The sequence below is a fragment of the Phasianus colchicus genome, chromosome 1 (assembly GCF_987193195.1).
Source record: "Phasianus colchicus chromosome 1, bPhaCol1.hap1.1, whole genome shotgun sequence".
NCBI lineage: Eukaryota > Metazoa > Chordata > Aves > Galliformes > Phasianidae > Phasianus > Phasianus colchicus.
This window is the reverse complement of record NC_143436.1, coordinates 56,435,646-56,448,011: the sequence shown is the minus strand read 5'-3', so window position 1 is coordinate 56,448,011 and position 12,366 is coordinate 56,435,646. Positions and strand designations below refer to the sequence as shown.

Genomic DNA, 12,366 nt, shown 5'->3' with positions numbered 1-12,366 from the left:
AACACAAGAGGGGCCTCACTTATGGGAATCCAATGTATTATTATAGTTGTGAGCCTATTGCTTTTTAATAAGCATTAATTTCTCTGACACATGCATCCAACATGGCTCTCTGGATATCTACATGTAGGCTGGTCACTGTAATGGCTATGACCAAAGTAATACAAGATGTGAGACACCTTATCCTAAATTATCTTTGGCGTTGACCTCCAAAACCCATTTGTTGAGGACCTACTTCATCTCCCTACACTTAGTTGTACCTAGTGCTACCTAGAGATGCCTGACGTTACTGAGACAGCCATATAGAGTAGATGGATTTGACACCAGACCTACTGGTGGCCCAGACACTGTAGGGGCAGTGGAATTCCATGAGGGGTATCAGCAGGCACTCTCAGGTGGCTGCGTGTGATCGCGTTTACACATCTGAACTGAGACCAAGGACTAGACGTACACTGAATGCATGGCTGAGAATGATGAGCTCAGGTATGGAAGATGGTACTGTACTCATGAAAAAAAAAAAAACAGGGGATCTCACCCAAAAGGTAAAAATAAGAAATATCTGTCCTGAACTTTGTATATGCAGTCCATGACAAAGTGAAATATAACCATATGCAATTCTTTTTCTAGCTGAGGATGAGGACTGAGAGCTGTATCTCCAGGATCTGTTTCTTTAACTCAGTACCTCTCATGGAGCTGCAGTCCCTTGTCTCTGTTTACTCCCCTATATATAGTGTATTCTTATTACTCCATATTCTCCAGACTGTTCACAAAGCTTAATTAATGCTATAAGTCCGTGTTAACTGATTTCAACAATCATTTTAAATGTTTAATCTTATTTTTTCATGTCCCTTTCTGAGTAAAAAAAAATCTTTATAATTCATACTGTATGTTTTCCAGAAAATTCAAGCCAGAATTCTCCACACATGGAGTTTTTCCCAAGAAAATCTCCCAATTACTCATTTAAAAGACATTTATTTCCTGTCCTGTGCTGACCTGAAGTGAATGGAAGTTAAAATGACTTTGGAAATAACAGAAACCTGCACTGTCTTTCTGTTGCAGCCAATGGCTGTTCTGAAATGAAGTCAGGGTGGTGCCATGGCTGTAATTCAGCCATGTTAAGTACTTTATGTAGAAGATTACATTTGTTAGCTGAGAGAAGGAATATGCAATTCCTGTCATTAAGTACTTTACAGAGGGAGAAAGTAAACCTTCAGTACTTGATGAGTTCAAGGGTAACCGTAAAGTTATGAGGCCTGACTAGATTCACAGAGCAAATGATGAAAACTTTATAGCCCTAGTTTCTTAGCGAGAAGGAGAAGGCCTCCACCAAAGGAGAGATTAATGGCTAATTATTGCAGGTTTGCTCTCTTTGCTTCCAGTGGATGGTGCTACCTTTGCAGTTACGTTCCCTGCAGTCCATGACCACTTTTCTCTGTGTATCAACGGGACCCTCGTGGTTCATTGAAGGCTGAAAAGATTTCAATTTTTTCATCCAAAAAAAGGAAAAAAGAGATTGGATAAGCTAAAGAAAAATCTATCTCCAAACAACGGGAGTTATTGAAATTAAGAAATCAATACGCCTTACTTCACACGCATCTCAATTATCTTCCAGAAGAGGAAGTGGATGTTTATAAACTGTGGATCTCTGACACAACGAGGGTATAATTTCCTGTTAAACCTAGCACTATGTGTGTGTAGGTTGTAGCTAAGAGGGATAGTCCCACTCCCCTGCCGGCAGCTGTGTGCTCCCATTGCCTCATCTCCCCATTGCCTCATCTCCCAGTGATCATGGGGCTGGTGGAGGGTATTGTTTCAACTAGCTATATCAGCAGAAATAAAGGACTTCCTGCTCCAAAATGAGTAGGATTCTCTCTGTTCATGAAGCTGAACTCTCCCATCCTGCATAGTTATAGGTTTGTTGTGAGAAGGGAAACAAAACCTACTGGTGAAGGGAGGAGAAAGAGAGAAAGGGCCCATCCTACTAGCAGCAGTCAGCAGCTACACCAGATTACATATAACAGGAAACTACCATTAGTATTTCAAAGAAATTAGTCTAGTGAATTATATGATTATACCACAGTTACACTAAGAACTAGGGATTTAACAATTAGAGGCAATACCAGCCTGAGAACTTGATACCTTTCATTCCATCTATTCCTATGAGGCAGTAGCATTTTAGTCAAGGTAAGCAGTAATAATGTGTCATAGAATCAACCAAGATTAGAGTGCCACTGTGCAAGCAGGCAGTAATGCACACTCCAAAGGGTCTCTAAGGAAACAAAGCATCAAGGAAAAGAATGAACTTTCCAGGACTCTGATTGTGAACTCTGCCTTTGCCATTGCAATAATTTCAAAATTGTCTCAGAAACACTACTTGAAGTTTTTTAATCCCCCATGCTAATATTTCTTGTAATTTGGATTGTGCATCTTTGAGTACAGGAAGTGCCTGGAGGATTTTGACACTGGAACAAGTAATCAGGAGGAAAGCAGAGTTAGAAAAAATAACTTCAAAAAAACCCAGCTGTTGTTGCTGAGATACCGAGTTATGGTTTTCAGGAATCTCTGGGACTAGACATCTACAGACATATTTTTGAAATTCTGCAGATTTCTAATGAGATAAACCAAATACACTAAAATTAATCTCCCTAGTTTAATAGAAAAATGATATATTTGCATTAGGAAACACACCAGAAATGTAGTTCTAAGGAGATCCAAGTAATAGTTTATAATGATTATCTCATTGGCCAACACTGAAAACACCACACCAGGGTGATATACTATAATTTGCTGTGGCAAATCACATGTTTTTTTATAAACTGCTGAGGTAAATTTCATATGCTTAATGAACAAATAAGATCTGGACTGAAAAATCTCTGTTGTACTGCATCAGGCAGTCACAACCAGACAGTTTGCTGTATAATTGAGCATGGGTAAACCCAGTGTGAATCTTGCTTACCTAGGCATAGCTCAGGTGAGGAGCTGCTCCCAATTTCACCTGTGGAAGTAAGAACAAAAATCTAAGTTGCAACATCTCTCTCCTCTCCTGGCTGTAGATTCCTTTTTCAACATTCCTCTTAAAAACATTCCTTTTTCAACATTCCTCTTAAATGAAATAAACTTTGGCTCCCTTTAATTCAATAGCAAAATTCCCATCACTTTTCCCTTCTTAGAAACCCTCATCTTAATATGTCTTTCTTCTGACTGATTCAACAAAGCAGTGGAAAGAAAGAAGCTGTTCTTCTTCCTCCTATCATTTTGCCTGCTGCCGTGACCTAGGGATTTGCTCTTGACTTTGGTGCTGAGTGCCTCAGTGCTCTGGAATTCACTGTTTGAAAGGAAACACTTTGATTGCTATAGGACACCATGGGGCATAGGTTGCTTACACAGTAATGTCACTCTTTGGGTCATTGTAAGGCAGAAGGTAAAGGTGACAAGTGGTGTTTATCTGTCAATGATATCTTGTACATGTCTTGAAGCGTCTCCAAGCTGACTGTCCTGGGGAAAAAAAAATGCACTCTAGGCTTTAATCTTTCCTTGTCTTGGTATGAAGAGTAAGATTCCATTTCTGGATGCTACCTCTACACAGCAAATATTTCTCATCACTTCTCAACTAAGGTCATGTCTTATTTACATAGCAGAAAAGAATAGAGCAGGAAAATCTGTTTCCTAGCAGCCTACAGTGCTAAGCTGCAATTAAACTGAGCTGGCCAGGTGAATCCAGGTGTCTTTCATCTACACTGGAAAGTTCAGTATATATATCTTATATACTTAAGATAAAAAGCATAACCTTCACAAATCAGCTGGGGACTTAAAAACAACAGATATCCTGAGATGCAGCATTCTTCTTTGCTGAAGCATTTTCCTCTCTTGCAAAAGTAGAATTTGTGCATTTTTCTGTTGAATGTTTTTAGGCTTCCATTTGTCATTATGATTGAAATAATTTCTTTGTTATTTTTACTGGGAGAAAAGTTGCTTTTCAGATTATCAGTGATATCAAAAGAAACAAATGAACCAAGATCTAGAATGACCTATGTTAAATAGAGTATGTGGCAAATGCAGAAGCTATGATATAATGCAGAGCTATAATATAATTCCCCTGCAGACACAGAAAACAGGATTTTCAAGATTTCTGTTGGTGGGAGGGGATGTGGGATTGAATGGGACTTGGGCACTGTCAAGCCTTATTCCAGCATCCCCATAGGAAGGAATATTTGTTGGTTTTTCCTGATGAGAAGGAAGGCTCTGTCTACTGCTGTATCATAATGATTGTCCTCAGATTCAATAAGTAGCTGTTTCCTGGATGCTCCAAAAATTCAAATGCTATAACTCATGAAAAGTAGTTTTCCCTTACATAAGTTTTCAAAACATTGGTTTCTGTATCAATACAAAATGATCTATTATTCATTCTTTAGTGAAAATGCATAGACACCAGCATACCAGACAGTCCAGCCCCCCATCTACATAGGATGGGAAAAATAATACTTTGCAATTCAGCTGTAATTTTAATTATTTTTGTGAATTAAAGCAGTTCCAAAGACAAGACTAAAAAAAAATAATCCTAGCAATTTGGTAATAAGAACATTCTCATACAAGATGAGAGGCATATTCAAGACTGACTTGAATTTAAATTTGGAACTTGAATTTTCGAAGTGGAAGGACCTAAGTATGTCAGATCCTAGTTGAATGTTCTGGCTACAGGCTGCTATTTTGAGCTGCATATCAGCATTTTGGAGGTTATTTCTAGATTTTGTTCTGTGTGGACTCGAAATCCTTTCCCATTTTCCTCTAAATTGATCATTCCTGCTTTTCTCAATATCTGTAAGACATTTCAGCAGACAGTTCTGATATGGTTTGGTTAAAGTTGCATCTCTGAGGTCTTGTAGGAATCTGTCCAGATCCTGTGAATGGTGACAAGATGAAGATATTTCTCTGGTAATGAACAGACAGTGACTTGCTATAGTAGAGACAAGTCAGCGAGAGAATTCAGTTCTAGGAGTAGCAGCAGATACGAAGTTATGGATGAAGACCTACCAGCTGTAACAGCAAATAAGAGCTTTGGATATACAACCAAGGGAATTTATTAAAAACAGATGAGAGAATGATTTAATTATTTGATGCCTTGGTTAGTTGCTGACTGGAAACTGCTGAGGGAGTTGAACAGATTTAAAATATGACAGTCATGCTTTGGAGAGAGACAACAAAATTAATTGGGACTGTAACAGAGGTAAAGGACTGAAAGAATTTATCATTTTTGGACCCTGAAGTGGCTGAGACAAGGGTTTGTGATGGCATGCAAAAGCCAGAGTGTGGTGGGTATAAACTGGTCAGAAGGCATTCACTTTACAGGAGATCAAAATACATGGTCACAAGCCAAGTTAAGGAAGGAGAATATCAAGTTATGAGAAAGGATGTTTTTACCCAGAGACGTGAGGTAGCTTGTGCAAATGTGAGGGGTGCTTTTAGCAATAGGATAAATTAATAAAATAAGGGATGAGGAATACAAAGCCTCTAGTTCTACCTACTGAGGTAGAGGAGATGGGATAGAAAGAAAATGAAGCTCAGTTTTTTTCACATTGCAATTACTATGAAGGATTCAGCTCAATCATCTAGCAAGCAGTCTGACAGCTGAGCCAGAAGGAGATCCAGGCCCTTTCATTTGCTCGGGAGTTTTGTATCCAGCACCTAAGAGCAAAGTACTTCCTCATCTGGATCAACATCTTCACAATATGAGTTGCTGTCAAATTAGCTCAGTGATTGTCATATACAGTGTATATGACGTGTACTTCAGGAAAAAAAAATGTTAAAAGTTCCAGACTCATAGAATGAATCAAAAGATGCATTTACTGACAGAATGCATACAGGTTATGTGGTCAGATAATTGCAAGAATACTTAGACATCTCTGTGATTCAGGAAGCCAAAGATCAGAGATGATTAAAATGGAACGAAAACAAATAGATAAAGGTTAGACACTTTCTTCTTTTCAATTTTTCTTTCTTTTTTAACCAGTCTCAGGTAATTGGAGCAGTTATTGATCAAAATCAACCAGATCTGATGGTTTTAAAAAAAAAAATTAAAAAATTCAGTATTCTTAGTGCTGTGGCTGTCCAAAGAGACTTCAAAAAGTAAATCAAAAGTAACTGAGAACTGTAGCCACCACTGACTGACAATGGTCCAGAAAGACTTATTATTTTCTTCTGGCATTAGAGGAAAACACATGAGCTTTGTTTTCTCTTTCTGTATGAAGCATTGAAGGTGTTTAAGGCATGTTTTCAGATAGAAGTTAGACTGAAACAAATAAAATATGGCTTATTTTCTTACGAAATTAACTGTTTTCCCTGCCATAACTATTGCTAAGGTACACTGAGGTATCACAGCCTAAATCTAGTCCAGTGGGTTTTTAAAATTGGATTCAAGTTAGATTACAGAAAAGTTGCGTCACTGGGATTTTGGGTCAAAGTAGAAGAGAATGTAACACAGAATCAACCAGTTTCAACCCCACCTACCAAGGGCAGGGAAAATGATGTTTCTGCCCGGGATTGAACCGGGGACCTTTCGCGTGTGAGGCGAACGTGATAACCGCTACACTACAGAAACCTGGCTGGTGTTAAAATAAGATGAGTTATACAGCTATAAAGTAAGGCTAGGAAAGAGCGAAATGGTGAACAGATTTTCAGGTGGTTGCTGCTCCACTGTTTCAATTCGTTGAAAGGCTTTTGTTTGCACTCTCAATGTAACCGAAGAAGTGCATGTCCTACAAATGCACTATAATAATGTCACTTTTTTTCTTACGCATAACCCATCTTTTTCCTCTGCTGCCTAATGGATCTCACAGAGCCATTTCAGTTTTTCTAGCCCTCATTATACTCAGGCTAGAATATATACCGGAGCAAGGGTTGACATGTTCCCCTACGGAGACTGTTAGCATGCTTCCTGCTGGTTTATGCCAACTAGTACTCTTCCATCTCTGCCCAAACATAGCTCAGGGACATGGCAGCAACCATTCCATGTGAAAATTTTAGTTTCACTCTACTTTTTCTAAGGGTAGAGAGGAAGTTTGTGTTTTATAGATGAGAACTATGCTTTTTCACTTAGCCTCAGAGCCAGTGAGTGGTCTCTGGTCTTGTTCAGTAGTATAAAGGTCATCTCTGAACTGAATATCATCTTCTGGAATACTTTTCTTCCTATTCCTCCAGGGATCTAAGAGCATGCATTGGTCTTTGATCCTTTCTCACTATGAGACTGGGATGTCCTCTCTGTGTCCCACTTTGGGCTACTCTGTAACTGTATTATTGTTTATATCAACAGGAGTCTCCAAAAACATAGTTCACAGGACTCTGTGGCATATGACGGGTGAAATGCAAAGAAAAGTGTCTTTATGTCTTGCAAAGAGTTGCTCAATAAATAGTATGGTTGAGAGAATCAGAAGTTGCACTTCATCCCCCTCTGATTCCATCTACTGTAGAGTTCAGTGCCTGGATAGGGTAAGAACGAAAGGGGAACAGGAAAAAAATCAGAGTTGGGTTGAAAAGGACCTTAAAGAAAACCTAGTTTCAATCCCCCTGGGGCTGCCAACCACCAGACCAGGCTGCCCAGAGCCATGTCCAGCTTTGTCTTGAATGCCTCCAGGGATGGGGCATCCACAACCCCCTCTGCGTGGCTTCCTTTCCCTGGTGAGAAATGGTATCTGCAGTATTATTAGGCCTTTGCATGCACTCATTTCCTGGTGCCACAACAATCCTACACTGACATACAAAATCCCCTGTTAACTATTTAAGGCAGCATCCTGTTTGCTTTCCAAGGACAGGGATTATTTCAATGATATAAGGAGGCTTACCTAAACAGTAATATGAAACCAAGGGGAAAAAAACCTTTAGTACTGCTTGAGTTGGATTCTGTAGGCAGCAGTTTTGCATTTCTCTCTATTTTATAGGTATATTAGTTAGTCAAATAATAAAATACCACAGTGAGTATGGCACAAAAAATCCTGATACGGAGAAATATGGTATGAAAATCTGGTCTTTTAAAGGAAGAAATGACATGATTACTCCTTATAAGATATATGTTAAATGGCTAAACATCTGAAAACCTAGTAGAGGAAGCAGTCATGCATTGGATAGAGAATAAAAAGGCAAATAACTGCTCTTTCATCTCTAATAACAACTCTTTCATCTCTAAATAACTATCTTTCATCTACCTCAAAGAGGTAAAATATGGTTTATATAACATTTTAGTGTATTTAGACACTGTACAGGCTGTCTAGTAGTCTAGTTCTTACAAACACACAATCATGATATGTACACATACCTGTGTATTAATAGCATGAAACCCTTCAGGATCCCTTTATCTATTGCACTACAATTTTGTCTTGAAATTCTAAAAGTGTGTAAGAAAATAAATCCTAGCCCCCTCTGATGAACTTGTATTTCTATTGTCTACAAATTCACAGCTGAAGTAGGAGTTTAAGAGGAGTACAGCTCAGTGGCTTAGTTTAGTGGCTCAGTACGTGTGCTGAGGTTGGATTTCCATTCCTTCTATCACGTTTCCTGGCTTGTCAAAAGCAAAGACTATTATCTCCCAGCAGTGACAATTCCAGTTAGTGAGGTGGTAGTGCTGAAAGTAATTCTATGGGGCCTAGCTAAGCCAAAATGAGAATGTCTTTTCCTCAGAAACACTTAGATAATGAAAGGACCCTAGAAAGTGTAGCAATATAAGAAGAATGGAGGCATGGAGGGTCTTCACTACTCCAAATAGGAGCACGATAATCATTTTTACTTCATTAATACCACAAGATTCTCTCCTATTCACTCCTTCATTTCTGCATCCCACTTTCTCTCCAAGGAAGGATGTGAAGTTTAACTGAAAGCATTCTGCTCTTACTTTTTTGTTCCTCCTTCCACATTGTGGAAAAGGGGGTTAAAGTATTCAAGAAGTCCCTATAAGTTCTGCGGGCAGAATGGGTTCTTTAATAGCTTGGCAGTCACTTTTCAACCTCTGTCTGCGTGTGTATGCATGTCTGCATGCTACAAAGAGAGACACAGAGAGTGAGTGCTGCAGCTGAATTTAGAAAGTTATAGATGTTCTCATCAGCCCCATGCAATGCAGCAGAGATTCCTTCCAAAAGCCAAGGGAGCAGAGGCTGCAGACAACAGATGTGAGAGGGGTTCCCATAACTGTCAATTTTCAAAGTGTTTGCATTGAAAAGAGAGGAGGTGCTATTTTGATTGATATTTCAGTTGCAGTATATAAAGCAGAGGAATTCTTCTCACCCTCTGCTTGTCATACTGATCTGCACACTCTCTCAGCTGGACTTGGGGCTACTACTTACTGCATCTGAAAGGCTGAAACTCCCTAGGAATAAAGAAACTTTATAACAATGCCGGAACCCACCAAGAAAGATGGTAAGCATAACAAATATTACTGGAACATTTCTTAATTATAGGAATTATGAGTACACACACAAGAGCAAAATGCTTTTTAGACCATCTTGAACATTTCAGCAACAAATAACATCTTACAGTGATAATTGTATCACCTCATTACATCAAGGCAGATCATCAATACTTTTAAACTGAGAATAGTTTCAGATGTAAGACAGAACTGTTTTGACCTCCCACTACTTTAGACATTAAATAATGGCTTTGTAGAGATACTAAGAAACTACCTGGTTGAGCACATACTGTGACGACTTTAAAGACTGTAGAATGTTTCAAGTGCTGGTATCTAGACTCTGGAAAGCAGGGTACATGCGTTCATTATGCTTTAAAAAAGCAGCAAGGGTTTTTCATTACCCTTGAAAATTAAGTTGCATAAGGTATTCAACAGAGAAGAAATGTTTATGAAAATTTTAAGTTTCTAATGAAAATACGTTCTGCACATTGAATGCAAGAGTGGACAATGTAGTAAGTTTTTCTATGCAGATTAAACTAGAATGATGCATTTTACCACACTACAGAAATTATTATTTTATGTTTCAGAAAGACATAAAAACAGTAATACTGGTCCCTTTTCTAGTACTATTGAGTTGGCAACAGAAAAAAACTCATTACATAGTCTGCTAGCAAGATGCAACATCATGTACATTGGAGGCTGTACAAACACATGAGAAACATCAAGAGACTATTAGTTCACAACTTCCTAAGAGCTAGCCACTTTTTTTTTTTTTTTTTTTTTTTTTAACTATTTTGTACATTTAAGTTAAATAAGACACTTATACTTGCATTACTTCTATAGCCCTTCATTAAGTCTTCATTCCAGTTTAGTTGTGTTGGTAAGAAATTTTGATTATTGCTTAGCATTGGTGACATCCACAGCTTCTACAAAGTCATGAACGTGGAAACTGTACATGCATTAAAGTAGTGGCAAAGAAAGTGTACAGACAGATTTCCCAATGCATTCCCAAATGCAAAACTGAATTTAATATTAAAGATGATATTGTGGAAAGAAGTCATTAAGTAACATTTATTTCCCACCACTTTTGAAAGATATGAAGCCTGTGTATGTAGTTCGAATGAGTACTTTTGATTTAAAACTGACCTATTGATAGAATTTGCTTTATTTGAGAAGCATTTAAAATATTTTCTTTTTATGTGGAAGCTAAGAGCAGAGCAACCATCAGGAGCATTAGGCAGTTGAAGCATCCCATAGGGGTTGGGACATGTGAAAACTAAACTTTTTGCACAACTGAATCTTCAGCAAGTAGTGTTGACAGACTGAAGTGATCATTTTACTTACTGGTCCTCCTTAGTGCTCGAGGACAATGATGGATGAAGTATCCCTCTGAAAATAGCTACACCAAGTGCACATATTAATACTAAAGCCTAATCCTCTGTATCAGACCTAGAGCCAAGCCCCTTCTAGAGTGTCTTATTTGTAATTCAAATGATTTACACGTGTATTAAGTGTCCCTTTTATTTGATCTGTTATTTGACTGGATATTACACAGTGTAATCAAAAGGCATTCTGTGATTGCCAACCAGAAAAAAAAAAAACAAAGAAAAAAAAAACCAAAACCCTAAAATATTTCTGAACCTGTAAAAGATATGTGTTTTGGAGAAAAATTGTTCAGAGGCTTATCTTTATAAGACTGTTACTTTGTTTCAGACTAGATTGTTTTAAATATGTCCTTACAACACAGTTAATACAAAAGCAATTCTGGTGTTGTTGTGTTACAAAATAGGTTAGTGACTAAATAAAAATACACTGATGCTGGAACAAACACCAGAACATAAAGAATATTGAAGCCTTATGCACTAACTGAGTTTGAGTTCGTAATAGGAATGAGCTCTGGAGAAGTGACACATCCAGGCTGTACAATGGTTCTTCTTCATCGCACCTAGCCTATTTGCAGCTAGTAGATCAGGGTGATATATATATATATATTATTGTACTTAAGAGATTATCTGCTTCCAAAAGACTTTTTGTAGATCAGGAGCACACCTGAGCTGGTGGCATTGCATGTAGTATTTACATTACCAGTGGCAAGACTATCTGTAGTGGTACTGGTGCTATTAATAGTACAGTACCAGGGCAGCTACTGGTAGTAGCTCCACAGTAAGATGTCTACTCCGAAGGTAACTTCCAATGTGTGAAGTATTGAAGGCAATTAAGTAATGAAGACAAACTGTGGTCTGCATTCTGGCAGGGATCAGTGGATGCCCTCCCTGAGAAACCTTTGCGAACTGACTGCAATGCAAAATGTTTCTGCACTGCAGAAGCACCTAAGGAAGTGCTTTCCAAAAAGAAGCAATTTACACACATAGGACCTTTCAGTTAAAAAAAGCATACACAAGAAGCAGCAGCTGTGTGATCAGAACCTGGCTAACACTTCAATGTTAAGAAAATTTCAGCTTTGCAATTTTTGTCACTGTGGTCTCTGAAGTAAATAGATATTTCAGGAACAGTGCAGAAGCAAGACCTCAGGCTGATTTGTTTTGGGTCAAACGCTCTGAGATATTTTAAGATTATTAGATTACTAAAGTGAGAAATTTCCTGACTTGATGAGAGTGGAACCTCACAACATGCTCTTAACAAATAGGATCACCAAATTAAACTCACCACTCAGCTTAGAGAAGTTTATTGGAGCACTTCAGCCTAATGGAATTTGTCACTGTAGAAATAGACTTCCATAACTAATGATTTAAGGCCTCTATTGTACTCCTAAAGAGTCAAAGTCCTATATAGTCACATCAGCTGTAGTTTTCTTGAGATATATGGCCATGCTGTTGTGAGATAGCTTTGTCTTGGTCTGTTTAAAATTTCACAAGGTGAAGACTAGATCATGGGCACTCTGTTAGCTGATCCCAGTGGATGACTAGAATAAGACTGTGATGCCAAAGACCTTTATCAGTGCATTTAACTTTAATGGCCTT

The 12,366-nt window shown here is 38.2% G+C and overlaps 1 protein-coding gene and 1 non-coding gene across 2 annotated transcripts in view; one reads left to right on the top strand and one right to left on the bottom strand.

Annotated features, from left to right (window-relative positions):
• Positions 1-6,519: 6,519 nt before the first annotated feature.
• TRNAV-CAC (transfer RNA valine (anticodon CAC)) lies at positions 6,520-6,592 on the bottom strand. The gene has a single exon. It is a non-coding gene; the product is annotated as a tRNA-Val (tRNA).
• A 2,772-nt stretch (positions 6,593-9,364) lies between these two features.
• Positions 9,365-12,366, top strand: part of MYBPC1 (myosin binding protein C1) — a 74,200-nt gene continuing 71,198 nt past the window's right edge. The window contains exon 1 of the mRNA XM_090143893.1: positions 9,365-9,396. Coding sequence (XP_090000019.1) covers positions 9,372-9,396 — 25 coding nt within the window. The 5' untranslated portion in view covers positions 9,365-9,371. The remainder of the gene's footprint in view (positions 9,397-12,366) is intronic.